General features: G+C 38.7%; 2 protein-coding genes across 3 annotated transcripts in view; both read right to left on the reverse strand.

Moving 5' to 3' along the window:
- The window catches only part of kat6b (K(lysine) acetyltransferase 6B), a 173,238-nt gene that overhangs the window by 45,946 nt on the left and 111,706 nt on the right, over nt 1-15,586 (reverse strand). The window lies entirely within an intron of this gene.
- LOC148078785 (adenosine kinase-like) overlaps nt 1-15,586 on the reverse strand; it is a 143,572-nt gene that overhangs the window by 2,090 nt on the left and 125,896 nt on the right. For both annotated transcript variants that reach the window (XM_087792751.1, XM_087792750.1), the window contains 2 exons: nt 12,760-12,795; nt 7,936-8,050 (listed from right to left, as the gene is read on the reverse strand). In XM_087792751.1, the coding sequence (XP_087648877.1) occupies nt 7,936-8,050; nt 12,760-12,795 (151 nt within the window). The remainder of the gene's footprint in view (nt 1-7,935; nt 8,051-12,759; nt 12,796-15,586) is intronic.

The raw sequence follows: 15,586 nt of genomic DNA on the forward strand, positions 1-15,586 counted from the left end.
TATAATTGGACCAAGTCTCTGTAATTATCATGTCACTGCATAGTGTAAAGTGACGTAGACAGAAGTTAACAGCGTACAAGTGGAATTCCGAACACAAATATGCTGAGAAAATCATCTTTGATTAATTGAGACTTCTTGAAATGAGCATTAAAGGGCCCTTGAAACAGAAAATGACTAAAGAGTTGAACGTTTGAATGAAATTTTAATTGACAGTTGCATAAATGTTCAGCAGTGTCACTCATCAAAAGCGACAAATGATCAAATGCTAACTAGGCTGTGATGAATTTAAGGAGCATGCACAGTCAAAAACAGAAACCATTAGCTCAAGCTTTCTTTATTATCTTCAGTGGATTATATTGCCTCAATTATCAGTCGCAGATGCACTTCAAAGAGACTTCCCGTCTAAATGAGAGGGGGATGGAAGAAAAGCACAGAAACAAAAAAAACGACCAGACGACAAAGTCTGGAGGTGTAGAGTGACATTAAATCAGCAACTTATGTCAGAGCAATCTCAATCTTCAAACAGCCTCCCAGCTCTGGTGCAGCCTTCAAATAAGGTGCAGGAGACAAAAGACTGACGTGTGGATAAAAGGAACACTGGGAGGCTGACAGACAGACTCACAGAGAAGAAAAGGCTGCAGGATTCAGGAGTACATGAGAGGAAATTACAGACAAAAAGTTCTTTAATGAGCAACTCATTGAAAGTGTGGGTTGGCGAGGGCAACTTTCTATGTCTCCCCTTGTTAAAAACTGCACAACCTGAAGCCAGGGATATACTCCACACCTGCAAGGGTTCCCATGTCTCACAGCAGCCCACCTGCACAGGTCCTGAACAGCGGTTTCAATCCAAATATTGTCTATCATATGAAGCTAAAGCTACCTGTTACTTATTCCTCAGCATAAACAGTAAATTCTCTGGTAGAGACTCAGGCACAGCTCAGATACGTAAGCTCAAAACAAAGGCTTTGGCTAACCATATGACAAAGGCTTTTGGAAACACAGGATCAACATGATTTTTGTTGAACAAGAATAATGTGCACCATTCCACTACATTATTGTTGTGCTGGCTGAAAGTAACCAGATAACGTTTTCATGGTGGGTTTTTTTTCCTTCATGGACCTAAGTGTTTCCTCATGATACATCTTTAAACAACAGCATTATTTGTTGCAAAGATATATCCATTTTTCATGCAAACAAAAGAAGTGGAAATTGGCAAAACTTGGAAAAGCCCTCTCTAAAAACTGCAGACAAGAACCTGCTGCTGTGGTGTAGAGATCAAGCTCCCTGTGAGCAAACCAGAAAGGCCCACTAAGTGAAAAAGGATTAAAATAATCCGGTGATTTATTTTATTAAGGATCGGATAAAAAGAAGTAAAATGCTGAAATTTGTGAATTTATCTCAGTCGTTTGCAGTAGAAATGTCCCGCGAAAACATTGCCGGAGAGGAAAAAAGGACAAGCTGCTCTTCTGTCCTGGAGCTACAAATCCCCCCAGACAAGAAAACACACAGATAAACCGTGTAAATACAATTCTAAACTCAACTTCATAAACTGTCACAGTGTCCATCAATTGTTGTCACACACTAGAGTACAGCAGTCTTAATCTCACTAAAGTATTTAACCTTACGGATGCTACAAGGTCAGTGTCAAATAACAGGATTTAAGAATAACAAGAGCATCTTTCAGTCGCAGCAGAATGTGAGCATATACCAGGTCAGCCGTGAAACCGACACTTGAATGGTCTCACATGTTCACTTATATCACACAGCAGCTGATTATCGCTTTGATAGCAACTTGACAAGAATGCTTTTCAGCCAATTAGTAGCAGAGCGACTTTGGCTAATTAATGCAACAGATGAAGCCGGGGCGTCCTCCTCCCTCTTCAGACCATTATGCACAATGTGCTAATAATGAATTAGTGACACTCAAGTGCAGCTATGAGCTTTAAGTAAGAGTGAGTAAATACATTTATGCTGGTTAAAGCTAATTGTCGCTCTCATTTGTGTGGGCTGTGATTGGTCAGGTTTTAATGGTCTTCAAACAAATGACCCTGCGTGGGAACACTTTCATACATTAGTGCTGAAATTAATTAAATGCGTTTGCCGCAATAATGTAACGTTGTAGCAAATAACTGTTCTTTGTGAGCCTTTTTCTCTTTCCAGAATATGATCAAAAATGTCCCAGAGGTTCAAATATGAAAGACAGCTACTCAGGATTTAATTTGTTTCTGCACATATGGTTCTTTATTATTCACGTCGACTGCATTTACATTACGACCATGTGTCTTTTTAATTGTCCTACTTGTAGGCGTTTCAGAAGTTTACCTAGAAACATTATTCATGCTGCTTATGATGTGTACTTAGAGGGACAGTTTAGGTGTTCTGCAATAACACAAATCCATGTTTCTATACCAGGGGTATGCAAGGTATTTTGGAAGACAGACGCATTTGAAGAATGAGAGTCTTCTCATTAAGATAACATAAAGCGTCTATATCAGTGTTTTGGAAATAGCATCAACACAGAAAAGCCTTTTATTTTAGAATTTCAACCCCCTTTTTTTGCATTATCTGGTTATATTATACAGTTTATAATGCAGGCAGTGGGTTGTATGAAATATGATAATATGATCAAGCACCACAAAATGTAAAAAGGAAACGACGGACAAGAAAGGCTATTTAATGTTGAGTCTATTATACAGTGAAGGCCAAAAGTTTGGACACACCTAAGAGGCTCTTTCAAAATTCTAGCTTTGTTTCTTAGAGTAAGGATTATCACTGGTTTCTCTTTATTGCGCTGATATGTTCATGTCATTCAGGCGTCCAATAAGGATGTCGGCTGTGTTTCAACATGACTTCTGAGCAACACAACTGATGGCCCTAATTCTATTAAAGAGTCTCACAAAGTAAGCCAGACATGACACACCTGTGAAGTGGAAAACCATGTCAGGTGACCCCCTCTTGAATTCATCAAGAAAAAGATAAATTCTGCAAAGCAAAAGTTTTTTGATACTTTGAAGAAACTGGACTACCTGTAACTACTACTAGTTATTTTGAATTTTATTGTTGAGTACTTTCACAAGTAATCATTCATGGTTTTGATGCCTTCAGTGATAATCTCTAAGTCTAAATAGTCATTAAAATCAAGAAAACACATTAAATGTAATGGTGTGTCCAAACATTCGGTCTGTAGTGTATATTTGCAGATTCAAGATGCATGTGGATGTTGATCAGTTCCAACCAGTTAAATAAATTTGGTTGTACTGTCTTAGGCCACGTCTGTTGATGTAGAAAAGTTCACATGACCCCCAAGTGTATAAATTATTCAACTTGACTGACACGTCAACTGAAGTTACATTCAAAAAAAGCGCTAGCAGTTTTCAACAAAGGCCTCATTGGCAGCAGCCTGTCATGGAAACAGAAAGGATGAAGAAAAAGCCAGCAAAAATGCAACTTTGTTGTTGCTGGCCGGTGAACACTCTTACTTCTCCCCCTCTCCTGTGACTGTAATAATATTATGTGCACTAAAACACGTATTATTATTTGAAACATAGACTTGTTCTCAGAGATGAATTTTGACAAAGAGGGTGTGGCGTTCGTCGGATAACGAAGATTTCTACTCTTCCTTTTAGTAAGCTGTAATTGTCCTGTTCAAGTTAATTCACTCTTCATTATGCTTCCATTAGGCTTGAGTATAGCAGTGATTAAACTAAAGAAAGTTTCTCTTTGAAATGAGAATCAATTAAGTCATTTATTAAGACAATTCTTTTTTAACAATGCATATCTGAGTGAGCAAGTGCACTCAGTGAACAAAGCCACTGTAAATGCAAATCAGACCTTCATGAGGAAGTGAACATACGGAGCGTTGTTTGGATACGAGATCATTACACACCTCTTGTGCTGGTGTTCCAGAACGCTGTATCACTGCGTTAATACATAAGTAGGTGGAGGAAATAGCTGGCAGAGCAGTAAGATAAGCTCCGACGCCGTCACACTTTATCATGCGCACAATTAGAAAATTAATTTGTCAATATGAAGCTGCCAAATGACTCCATTCCGCATGATTATTCTGCTGATGGGCATGAGGTAAAGCCTTCATCGGTGTCGTGATGGGAGAAACTTCTCCTGGAACGTTTCCTGCTGCACGTCAGCCAAACCCGGAGCCTCAGAGAGGAAAACAACTTCACCACTTTCTTGGCAAGCGTGACAGGTTAGCAGCGGACCGACATTCAATATGTTCCTCTATCATAACCAACATCTTTGTTCACAATTCAGTTGGAAAAAAAGAATACATATGCCTGTAATTACTGTAACCACAGGCCAAAAGATCATCGCCAAGCAATATCCTTCTCAGAGAGACATGAAAGGAAACATGGGAACATGAGAAGCCAGGAGAGAGCGACTCACTCTCACAGCAACGTCTGCTAATTGATTTAGTCTTTTTTCATGAGCGACAGAATGTAAACAAAGGAATTTCTTCAACAGACTTGATTTTGTTTAATAATTCTTCTCACAGACAATTCTCGATTTCTCACAAACTGGTTTATTCGAAACAGTGGTTTCCTGGGAATATTTTTCATCTATGTGGTACTGCAAGGGTCAATGCCTACCCACAATCCTTTTCAGTTGATTATGATGTCATTTGCGAGGATGATTGTTGGGTTAAAATGAAACCTTAAATTAAAGAGCCATTTAAATTATATGTCATATTTAAAAAAACCAAGCAAAACAAATTATGCAGTATTTGATATATTTATTATATGAAATAAGTATACTGACTGGAGCTTTAAGGGTCAATCTAGAGCAGTGTGGGGCAATAATATCTGCTCAGGGGCCACATTTTATACAGTGGACAGCCACTGTCTAAACGGAGGCAGATGAGTGGCCATCACTCAATAATAAAGGAGCAAAGCATATAGTATCTACTTAACAAATAAACTGATAAAATCAAGCTTAATTTAATGAAATTATAATTGTCTTTATATTAGGTCTCAGGACCTGTAAATACTCACGAAAATGACAAAAATGGAGGAAAACACAACAGTCATATTTAGAGATTAGCAATGAAAAAATAAATAAATATTACACCAAATTGTTAGTTTCTGTATGATCTTTGCCCATAATAAGGGCCACACAAATGCTGTCTAATGGGTGCATGTGGGCCATGTGCCAGAGTTTGCACTGGTCTGATCTAGAGAAATACCATTATGTTTTGAATTCAAATGCTGTGAGAATCTAAGTAAAAACTTGTTTTTCTCATTTCTTTATTCATTTTGAATGAAAGACCTTTATGAGCCCAGTGTGAAGTGATAAAAAATAACCAAATAGAAATGTTGCTGACAGCTCATTTGGAAGTGAATTATTAATCAGTAGTTCAACTTTAAATATAACTGTTTTTTTTTTCTTCAAAAAACAACAACTTGCATTTAATGTATACCTTGGTGTGTTCACGGTTCCCTTTTCTGTCAAGGCAACAGTTAAAGTATATGTTGTCGCCCCTTAGTTCACAAACTGTAATTCACTGCTTTCTTACTGGACCCATTGATCCCTCATTCCACTGTTCTCTCACACATTAGGTCACAAGAGATGTTTTTGATGAAGATTAAATTAAATTAAAACAAAAGCATGACGACTGATGCGATGATAAAATGAAGCATGTTTTTCATGAAGAGTGTTGTTGCCTCCTCAGGCCTCAAGTACACATGGCAACCAACTGACTTCACCGAGACCAGACCTGTGGTTAAAGCAGCAGTCTTGCTGAATGATGTCTATTAGATCTCCTCACAGTGTCTTCAATACTGCTTTGAAAGGACAGTGAACAAAGCTTGATACAGTGGAGCGGTGTCGGAGAAAGCTACGTATTCCTCCCTTGTCTTCCTGAGCCTTGATTCGAAGCACTGGTGTGATGAAAGGCTCTGAAGAAAACCCCTCAATAATAACAAATTGACATCTCATTTTGTAGAATTACACCACAGGAGAAGGCTTTCAAGCTTCCTTAATCACTATAAATGGTTTAATATAACATGCAGAGGGTGGCAAATGATCAAATCCTGACAGGGGGACAAATTGCAAACAGAATGAGAGATCAAGTTTATTAGAGCGTCTACTGTGGGAAATCGAAAATCTTTAATTCCTGCTACATTGGCATTTATTTGGCCTGAATAGTGATGTTGCACAGCGACACCTCCGGTATCTGCTCTGCTGCCACGATCGCACACTCATTGACATTTATCATGTTTGCCTTTGTAGATGACATCTGAGACGCATTGTCTTTCATCCACGCTGCATTCATCATGTACTTTATAGAAAATTCACAGCGGCGCACAGCTCTGTCTTGGAGCAGGAGCAATGAGAAGAGCCAGCAGGAATTATCCATCACCTACAGCACAATGAATGCTTCCCAACTCTTCATATCTGTCGCTCTGAGATTTCTATCTACATTTTCATAAAAGAGACTGTATTGCCTCCAACACGATTGATGGACTCAAAGAAGTGCTTCACAGAAATGCAGTCCACAGATTTTTATTGCAAGTAGAGATGTACCGTATCATTACATGCAGAATTACTCAACTATTGAGCCAATAAACTCACTAGAAGTTATGACACATGTGTATGACATCTCATGAGTCTCATTAGAATGTCATTGATTCATATTGTCATTTCTCTGAGTACCTTAGTGTTCCACCCTGATATGCCACTCAACTTTCATTACGAGCTAATTCAGGGAAAAGTGATAGTTTACAATGTCTCAGTTTACAGTAACACCATTGACAGTGTGTGCATGCAGGTATATACGCTGTTAGCTTGAGATCTTTTGCTTAAACAATCTTAAAATATTGACTTATTACATTTTTTCCCCTAACAATTTCTAATGTTGCACTATGGAAGAATTTGGATGTTTTAAAGTGTGTCTTTTTTTTTCAGAAGAAGAGGGTGAAGAACAGTAGACACTGCCCGAAAAATACAGTACATTTCTGCCTGTAACTCTAAAAAGGAACAGATTACTCTGAAAATAACCCAAACTTTTAGTAGAAAATGACACTGAATTTTGGGTGAATTATCGCTTTTAAGGCAATTCAATGTAACAATGATACAACCAGCATGTGCATTTCCAACAAATCATTACTCCAAAGTCAGATGCTAAATTAGTGACGGCAGTTTGGAAGCGAGAGTTGTTTCTCCGTTGGTTTATAGCTGCCGGCAGGGACCAACTAGACTTCTCGTAAGAAATAAATGACAATCACTTATGAAGAGTCCTGAACTGATAACCTTCCTGTGCTCATTGGCGGTCCCCTATGACGAGTGATATGATGTAATCTCCACCTGAGGCGTCTCTGCTACAGCACAAAGACTCTGAACTGCAAGGGCAACCACTCCCAGTGGCTCCAAACAAAAGGTCCTCTCCAGTAATCGGAAATGTTCATCTTGCCTCTCACCCCTTCCACCAGCAGCTCTCGGATTTGACAACTCTATCATTTAACAGGGCACGGACATACTCTCAGCATCAAAGAAAAGTAGATTTATTTGAGAGGAATGTCAACCTCTCCCTGGGTTCACTCACCAGCAGGTTGCAGCGAGAAGGTGCCGGGATAAAAGTGCTCAGGCATTGAAATGGCTGAGGATTTTCTGGAGTTCATCCAAGACAAAGTTAGAAGTACTTCACAAATCAATGCTTGCTCTCTACATCCCTCACACAGAAATGACAAGATCTAGTGCGAGCATCCGTTTTTAAACATCTGGTGTCAATACAGGAGGTTAACATCAAAGAAATTACTGATAGCGTTCAGCTCTCTTGACAGCTTTCTCTTATCTATTTAAAGCTGGATCCTGCCTTTTCTCAGGTTGAAGTGGAGGGTAGAGATGTTGAAAAGAGGCCAAGTGTGGGATGTCTTCCAATAGTGCTCCTGTGAGACTGTGTTGATAAAGAACTGAAAAGCATACCAACAGTTGCCACTGTGTCGTCTTTGCCCTGAGTGAAGACCACGATCCGCTGCCTATTTGCGTTTTCCTTTGGCAGGTTTTGGGTTTTCTTTGCAATCTCTCCGATGTCATTGGTCTGTGAACACATCAAAAGGGACTTGTTAGACACATGGAATTTTTCCATGTAGAAATTTGGCCACTGTGTATATTTCTGTGTACTAAGAAGAAACATAGACAATTGAGCATTGACACACATGTCTCATTTGCTTTTCTACACATTTGTATGGTACTATTTTGAGCTCCATGCAATACATACTGTACTAAAAACAGATTATTTATTCAGAAAAACAGTGATTGAGAGAGGAAGAGTAAAGCGTAGGCAGGATGGAACAGGTGGAAACAGGATCTTTGACAAAAGAGTATCAGCTAGAATGAAAGAAAGACTTAATTGGAACATAGTGAGACATGCCTTAATGTATGGTTTAGATTCATTTGGTTCCTCCTTCCTAGAGCAGCTAGTAGGTTAAAGTTTATGAGAGGAACATCTCATGTAGAAAAGTTTGGAAATAGATGTTCGTAGACATATGCAGAAGTAAGACAGGGACATAATAGACAAAGATTCCTGGACGCAGCAAGGAGGACATTTTCAACTTCCCTGTTTGTGTCGTAACTATGTATCTTCCATTTAGCTTGCAATAAATCTGCAGTTTGTGTGTTTATTTCATTTTATTCCAGTTAGAAATTCAGGGTATTCCAAAAGGAAGGAGATCAAAGTCATAAAATCGCCGATTCGAACACACAAGTCGTGACTTCAGTTGTGATACAGGAAGTGGTCGTGACTTGACCAAGTACCGGTGAACCACATAATTGTCTTCATAACGCTCCCATCAGCTACTTAGCAGGACCGAGAGAGTTGAGATGTTTCTGAGTGGTAATCGAAGCAGAAGGGCGGTGAAACCATTTTGCGAAAGGATCAATAGTCGCACCCACTGAGTCTTCATTCCAATCACATCAGAGATGAGAAATAGCTGCAGACTTTATCGTCTAAATAAAATGGAAATAAGCGAGTGCAGATATGCAGTCGTCAGATCAAGCTACCTTGAGGAGCAGGAGAAATAGATGGTGCGTGTATATAGTCCGTCTCTCCACTGCATCTGCACACACGAGTGGATTTTCTCGCCTGGAGACAACAGAACTCTCCAGAGTGGCTGGCTTTGATCATGAGAGGGATAAAAACCAACACCTGTCAGCGCTGCTTTATTATTAACCCATCATGATGTTTTCTTGAGCAGGTGGAACGTCTTCATCGACATCCACAGTGATCCACGGTTATCATTAGCTAACCAGGGTGATATTTTAAATTACAGCGCTTCTGGCCTCCAGCGTACAGCTCATGCAACCAATCAATAAACATCTACAACAATAATGATGATGACGATAATATGAATAATAATAATAATAACTCTGTAAGGGAATAATCAGAAGAAAATGTATGAGCAATGTAAAATCTATCTTGAATTGACTATATCTAAGTGAAAAGTCAATAGGATATTTTTTTCGAGACAATTCTTTAAAACTGTTGTGTCAATTTTATACTACTTGCAAAATATTCCAAAGTTTCTTATTAGAAACACCAACTTAGCGTTTGTAAGTAATGAGGGTCTGGTCAGAACAGCTTCTTTGCTTATGATCTCTTTATATAGAAAACATTTTTTATTGTTTTTCCATATTTTTAGTCTAAGAAAAATATTGCTCTGAACAGAAAATGTTTGACATTCTCAAGAAAAAACGTACATCTTAAATAAAAATGAGCGTTTTTTTCATTATGTGTAAAGCAGAAAGCTGGATTGACAAGATAAAACCATTGTCACTGCATGTCAAATGTCTTAATAGTCATGTCGGTTTACCTCCTAACAGCTAAAAAGACCCTCAGTGCAGCTGCAATTACAGTTGAATAGTCACAAAGAGCTCTTGAGCAGTGTTCCACCCATTATTATCTTCAACTGTGTTCCTGTTTTTAAGAATTCATATTAAACACGAAATAAACAGCAGAGAGCTGGCCAGCACATTGTGAAAGCACTGGGGTTATGGGAATAATCGTAGATAGGCACTGACTCACTGTAAGCGATGAGCTTTTACACCACTAAATGCTTCCCAAATGTCCTTTAATCAGTGCTGAGAGGTCCAGGGAGACCCCGGGCGGAGGAAAAATGGGTGTAAGACTCTAAGTAAGTGCTAATGGTGAGGTTAATACAGAGGTTGTTAGCAGGCAGTGGTGAAAAAAAAGAAGGTAATTTGTTACAGTGACTGAATGTAACCACAAGCACTTCTCCAGATACTGAATACAAAAACCACACTGAGCTCCAGCTCGCTGTCGCTCTTTAGTTTTATGTTCTGACGCATAAAAAAAGCTGCTTGAGTCCGATTCAGGCGTTAAGAGGCAGCAGTTAGTGTCTGTGGTGTTGAACGACGCAACACAAATCATCTTTCTAAAGGAACCATTACTTATCACCTGGTGCTTTAAACTAGTTCAAGAGAAAACCACAGAGTGATCAAAGAGAATGAAGCAGTCATGTACGTGCTCTCCGGTGTTGGCCCGACAACATATGTTGGACTGGAAGTCAAGCTATGCACTGTACCATGTCTGTGACTCAGGTATTGTGTGGGCACTATGGCTGAAAAATCTGCATCCATGTGGTTAATGAACAGTTTGTTTTATGTATGAAAAAACATGTATTTTGTTTGATGCTTGATGGATGAATGTAAATGATGAATAAACACGTTTGTAAGAAAATTAATTAGGGATATTAGAAAAAGAGATGCGTCTCCACCGTTGACTGACATTAAAGACATAACATATACCTTTGGTGCTGTTTTAGTCGATGAATAAAACGATGAACTACGGTGGTCAACAAGTCGTAGCTCTGGTTACTTGTTACATATGAAAATGAGTCGAGCATGCACAAACGTAATGGCTGCTCATAGACGATGTTGACTAAATAGTGCAGAACTAATGACTAAATAAAACTACACTAAATGTCTTTATTAACGTTGACCAAAATGTATTGAAAAAACATTAATTAAGATTCAAAACAACACATTAACTGGTGAGTGATGTGCGTTCAATAGCTTTGGATGTACTATTCATAAATAATGTGGGAAATGAATAGGAATATATTGTTTAATAAATTAAACTGACTAAACATCCCTAGAACAAGTTACACAACTTGAATCTGGAGCTTCAATTATAAGATGAAGAGTTTCAGACAAATTTCAGTCCCGTGGGGGAAGCGATTGTGCGATCATCATTTAAACATTAGGAAAAATAGCCGAAGAGTGTTTTTAATGCACACTATGTGCTTCAATGAATGGTTGTTGGACTTCTCTGTTGTGCAGACTGGAGTGAACTGTTTTGATGTGAGATATCTTTGCGGTTAAATTCAAAGTTAACATTATTTGTGGTTGTTTTTTTCAAACTTGTCCAAAAATGATTTTGGTAACGTGAAAAGATCAAATAGGAGCAGCTTGACAAATACTTTTTGCAACTTAATTACAATTGAAGTTATTAAATGAGCACTATAGCACATTTTTAAAACTTTAAAACAAACACGTTGTTTGCCTTACGCTCATGGAATAATATGCAAGCTAGGTCAATTTATTGTGTGAGTCTGTGCTCTGATCTTTTTGTTACAGTAGATTTGTTTGCCTATTATGTAAAGCCAACCACAATGCTTGTGATGTAACATGTAATGGGATAATCTCCATGGAAACAGAGCCAACACTTTAAGCAATAGATTTGGTTACAACACCACTATAAGTGCCAGTGCAGGCTGAATCCCTCTGTCATTGGGGGCTCATATTGGATAATGCCACTCTCGTGAAGCAGATGAGTGCAGAGGACTTTTTTCCATTGATGAAAATGTTATCACATGAAAATTATCCAGCAAATCAGTTGGAAAATTCAACTACTACTAAAAGTCAAAATGTTTCTCTTTCTATGAGTGTGTGCGCATGTGTGTGTATGTGTCACATCCACCACCATGTCTCCCTCCCCTTCTCCCTCCCTCCTTCCAGCCTGACTCTCTTCTCCTCTCTTAAACCTGTCACTGCCATCCGGATTGTATTTCTATTCCAGTCACGTTGATCACAACGTTAGTGATTCTGGATGACAATTATTCACACGGAGCTGAGCCATATTCAACACAGCTCTACCTTTGAATGAGAGGAGGCACTTAAAAATACCTGTGCCCATTTCCAAAAGCTGGCTTTTGGCGGTTTTGATTTTCTACATTCAGACTATCACAACAAGGGATATGCAAAAGACGAGTGAAAAATAGACTGAGGGAACATTAATTTTATACTTAAGAGGCAGCCCTGCCATGAAAGCAAACGATTTTCATTTCCATAATCTAAAACCACAGGTGGCTGTAATTTGCTTATAAAAAGACTACAGTGTGTTTCAAAACGCCGGAAAAGCGGAGACATACAGTATCATCGTTGAGTGAGATGGAGATAATGAGAAGCCTTTTTAACCAGGCAACCTGATGAGCCTGAAGCCTGCAGAGAAAGGCTTGAAACCATGCCCAACTTCTCAGCTTCCCAAGAGGCTGTTCAAAATTCAATAAATAACATCTGTAGGCGATGTTGGGTGCAGACCTAGCAGAGTGCGTCATAACAGAGAGTTGGCTGAACAAAGAAACCATGACGACTGCCAGGTTTCCATAGCAACTGCAGCAAGGCCTGGAGAGTATAATAGCACATCAATCACTGTCCAAAAAGAACTTCATTATCAGCAAAAATAAACCGTTCAGGATCTGTTTAGTGTGCAATCGCTGGTCAACTCACCTCAAAGCCCAGCTCTTTGGCAAACGTGTCCGCCTCCTAGAAGAAGAAGAAAAACACAAAAAAACAGCAATTAATTACAGTCGGGGGCACGGTGGGAATGCAACACTCCTGAGATAAAGACATCTCACTCTCCTCCTCCCCTCACATGTGCAGCCGTGTCACTTGAGAATAAGTAACCTGAGTTAGTGTTGCACTGCCAGCCACTGATTTAATAGGCACGCAGCCCACCCATTTAATCCATCGCCCTGCTTGATCTCATCTTTCCATAGCTGAACCAGATAACAGTGTGTCGACCTGTGGCCATGAAACCGCCATTACAGGACGTGCCGCAATCTGGAAATCCCCGACACTTCAGGCATTTGGAGGATGAAATGGGATAAGTCACATGTGGTTCTGTGTGAAACTACTTTGTTTTTGTTCTTTTTTCTTTGTGTATAGTTGTTTGGTTGCTTAATAATTTTGATTTACTCTTTTTTATTTTGCATTTCCTTTGTTATCTAAGCAGTTTAATCATCATCATGAATATTGTGAGATCTGTGAGAGAAGTTTGTCGATGCCCTGGCGAGGGCTTACGGGAAGAGGTATGTCGGGGTACTGACAGAAGTGAACAGCGAGCATCTTTAAATGCGGGTGACAGACCTGGATCTGAGGAAACTACGTGGGTGCAGAGGTAAACGCTTTGATAGCAGAGGCGGAACTGTCCGGTGCTGAGTAGGAGTACACAGTGGCGGGTCAGCAAAGAAAAACCCACCAGTACGATAAACATGTCTTATACTGTCCAAACAGAGACTTAATATCTGTTCTTTAGATCAGTGTTTCCCAACCTTTTTTAGTCATGGCACATTCATTACATTAGAAATACTCCACCAAACACCACTATACAAAAATATCGCAAACAATATAAATACAATTTAGTCTTAATTTAAAAACTAGGAAAAGGACTGTGAATGTGTCAAATGTCTTTTTGCTGATTATCTTCTATTACAAGCTGCATTTAGTGAACAAAACAATTAACCACCAAAATGTAATTGTAAATTTGTTTTTATTTTGTGTTAAACTGTCCATAAACATTATCCGTTCTAAATCATCCGTACATCTAGTCATGATATGTTTTCATCCAGGTGACGACTCCACCTTCTTGAGCATAAATGAGTAAATGAAAACAATTAAAAAAAGAAGATGCAAGCTCACAACTGCTATAAGCATTGTTGTTTCTGATGAATCTGATGCATGCACAGAAGGATATTTGTGTAGTCCACATGCACAAATTCAACCATGCTGGTGCACCGCCACCAATTGAAGTGTTCACACAACGCTGGCACGGCTCACCCAATGGTTTCTCACAGCACTCAGTGGTCACTGCCTGAGGCGGTGTAATTCAAGATTCAGGAATTTAACAATGAGAATCTTAGAGGTTGAGGTTTGATCGGTAGCACTTGCCCTTTTTTGTCAAGGCACACAGTGGCAACACGTGAGAACCAAAGCCAACCATCGTGAAGTCCCCAAACTGAGGACAAACTCCATTGGCTGCCCCAGATATCTATCAATTAAAAGTAGGAAGGATGCAAATGACAAAGGCTGACTTGTATCTTCTTCACATAACAAACATTAAGTGATCCAACAACCAAAACATTTCAAAGATATTTATGGTTAAGTAACTTCCTGAGCATCCTTCATTGTTATTTTTTTGAATACCAAACAAATATGTATAGATATGATCTTGTCATTCTGGTTTATAAGCTATATTGTGTATTCATTTCTGGAAAATACATTGCATTTATTGTTTGGAATACAATTCAAGGAAGACGTCATCACAACTTTCTGTTGTTTTATTGATATTACTAAATTAATGCAACTATCTCTGTGGCCTGGTCAGGTAGAAACAGGAAAATAAAATAAATGCTATATATTCCTGACTTCTAGCAAAGAAGGCAAATTATTGAAGCAGTTTGTTCATAAAGTAGAATATAATCTCATGCTTGACTGCATTTACTGAAGTGTGGATGTAAGTAAGAAAGTAAGTAATATTTATTTATATAGCGCTTTTCGAGACCAGGGTCACAAAGCGCTTAGACAATCAAAACAATACTCAAAAAAGTACATACTTTAAAGATCAAGATAATACTGAGAACAACACAGGAGTTCGAGAAATTCAAGGAAAAGCCTGAACAAATAGAAACGTCTTAAGGTGTTTCTTAAAGGAGTCAGTAGATCCATCAAGCGCAAAGAGAGAGGAAGATCGTTCCAAAGCTTAGGAGCAACAGCCTGAAAAGATTTCTCTCCTCTGGTCCTGAGCCGTGTGCGTGGAACCATAAGTAGATTCTGATCCACAGACCTCAGAGCCCGAGCTGGGGTGTAAGGCTGGATCAGATCAGTGATGTAAGGAGGAGCCTGACCATGAATAGCTCTGAAAGTAAGAACCAGAATTTTAAAGTTGATCCTGAAAGTGTGAAAATACCAATTCAATGTGGTTGAATTGGTATTTTGGAATCATTTTATTAGATTCTAGAAGGTCCTTGAGGGCAGCATCACAAGCAGACGACATTGATTTTCATTTATTTATTAAGAACTACCTAATGATAAGAAGAAAAGAAAATCATGTTATGAAAAAACCTAGTTGTATCTGTAGTGATTTTAAGAACTAGTAAAGATCATTTATTTAAAGATAATTGCTCTTCAGCTAAAACATCCATTTAAAAAGTATTTCTATACACAAAGGTTCAGGGATAATATTTATAAACCTTGCTTTATTTTTAATGTTTTATATCATTAGGGTCATGACTTTTGTAGACTGTTGTAGTGACAGACAAGCATCTACATGACTGAA

Source organism: Callionymus lyra, chromosome 6, assembly GCF_982586985.1.
Source record: "Callionymus lyra chromosome 6, fCalLyr1.hap1.1, whole genome shotgun sequence".
NCBI classification, from domain to species: domain Eukaryota; kingdom Metazoa; phylum Chordata; class Actinopteri; order Syngnathiformes; family Callionymidae; genus Callionymus; species Callionymus lyra.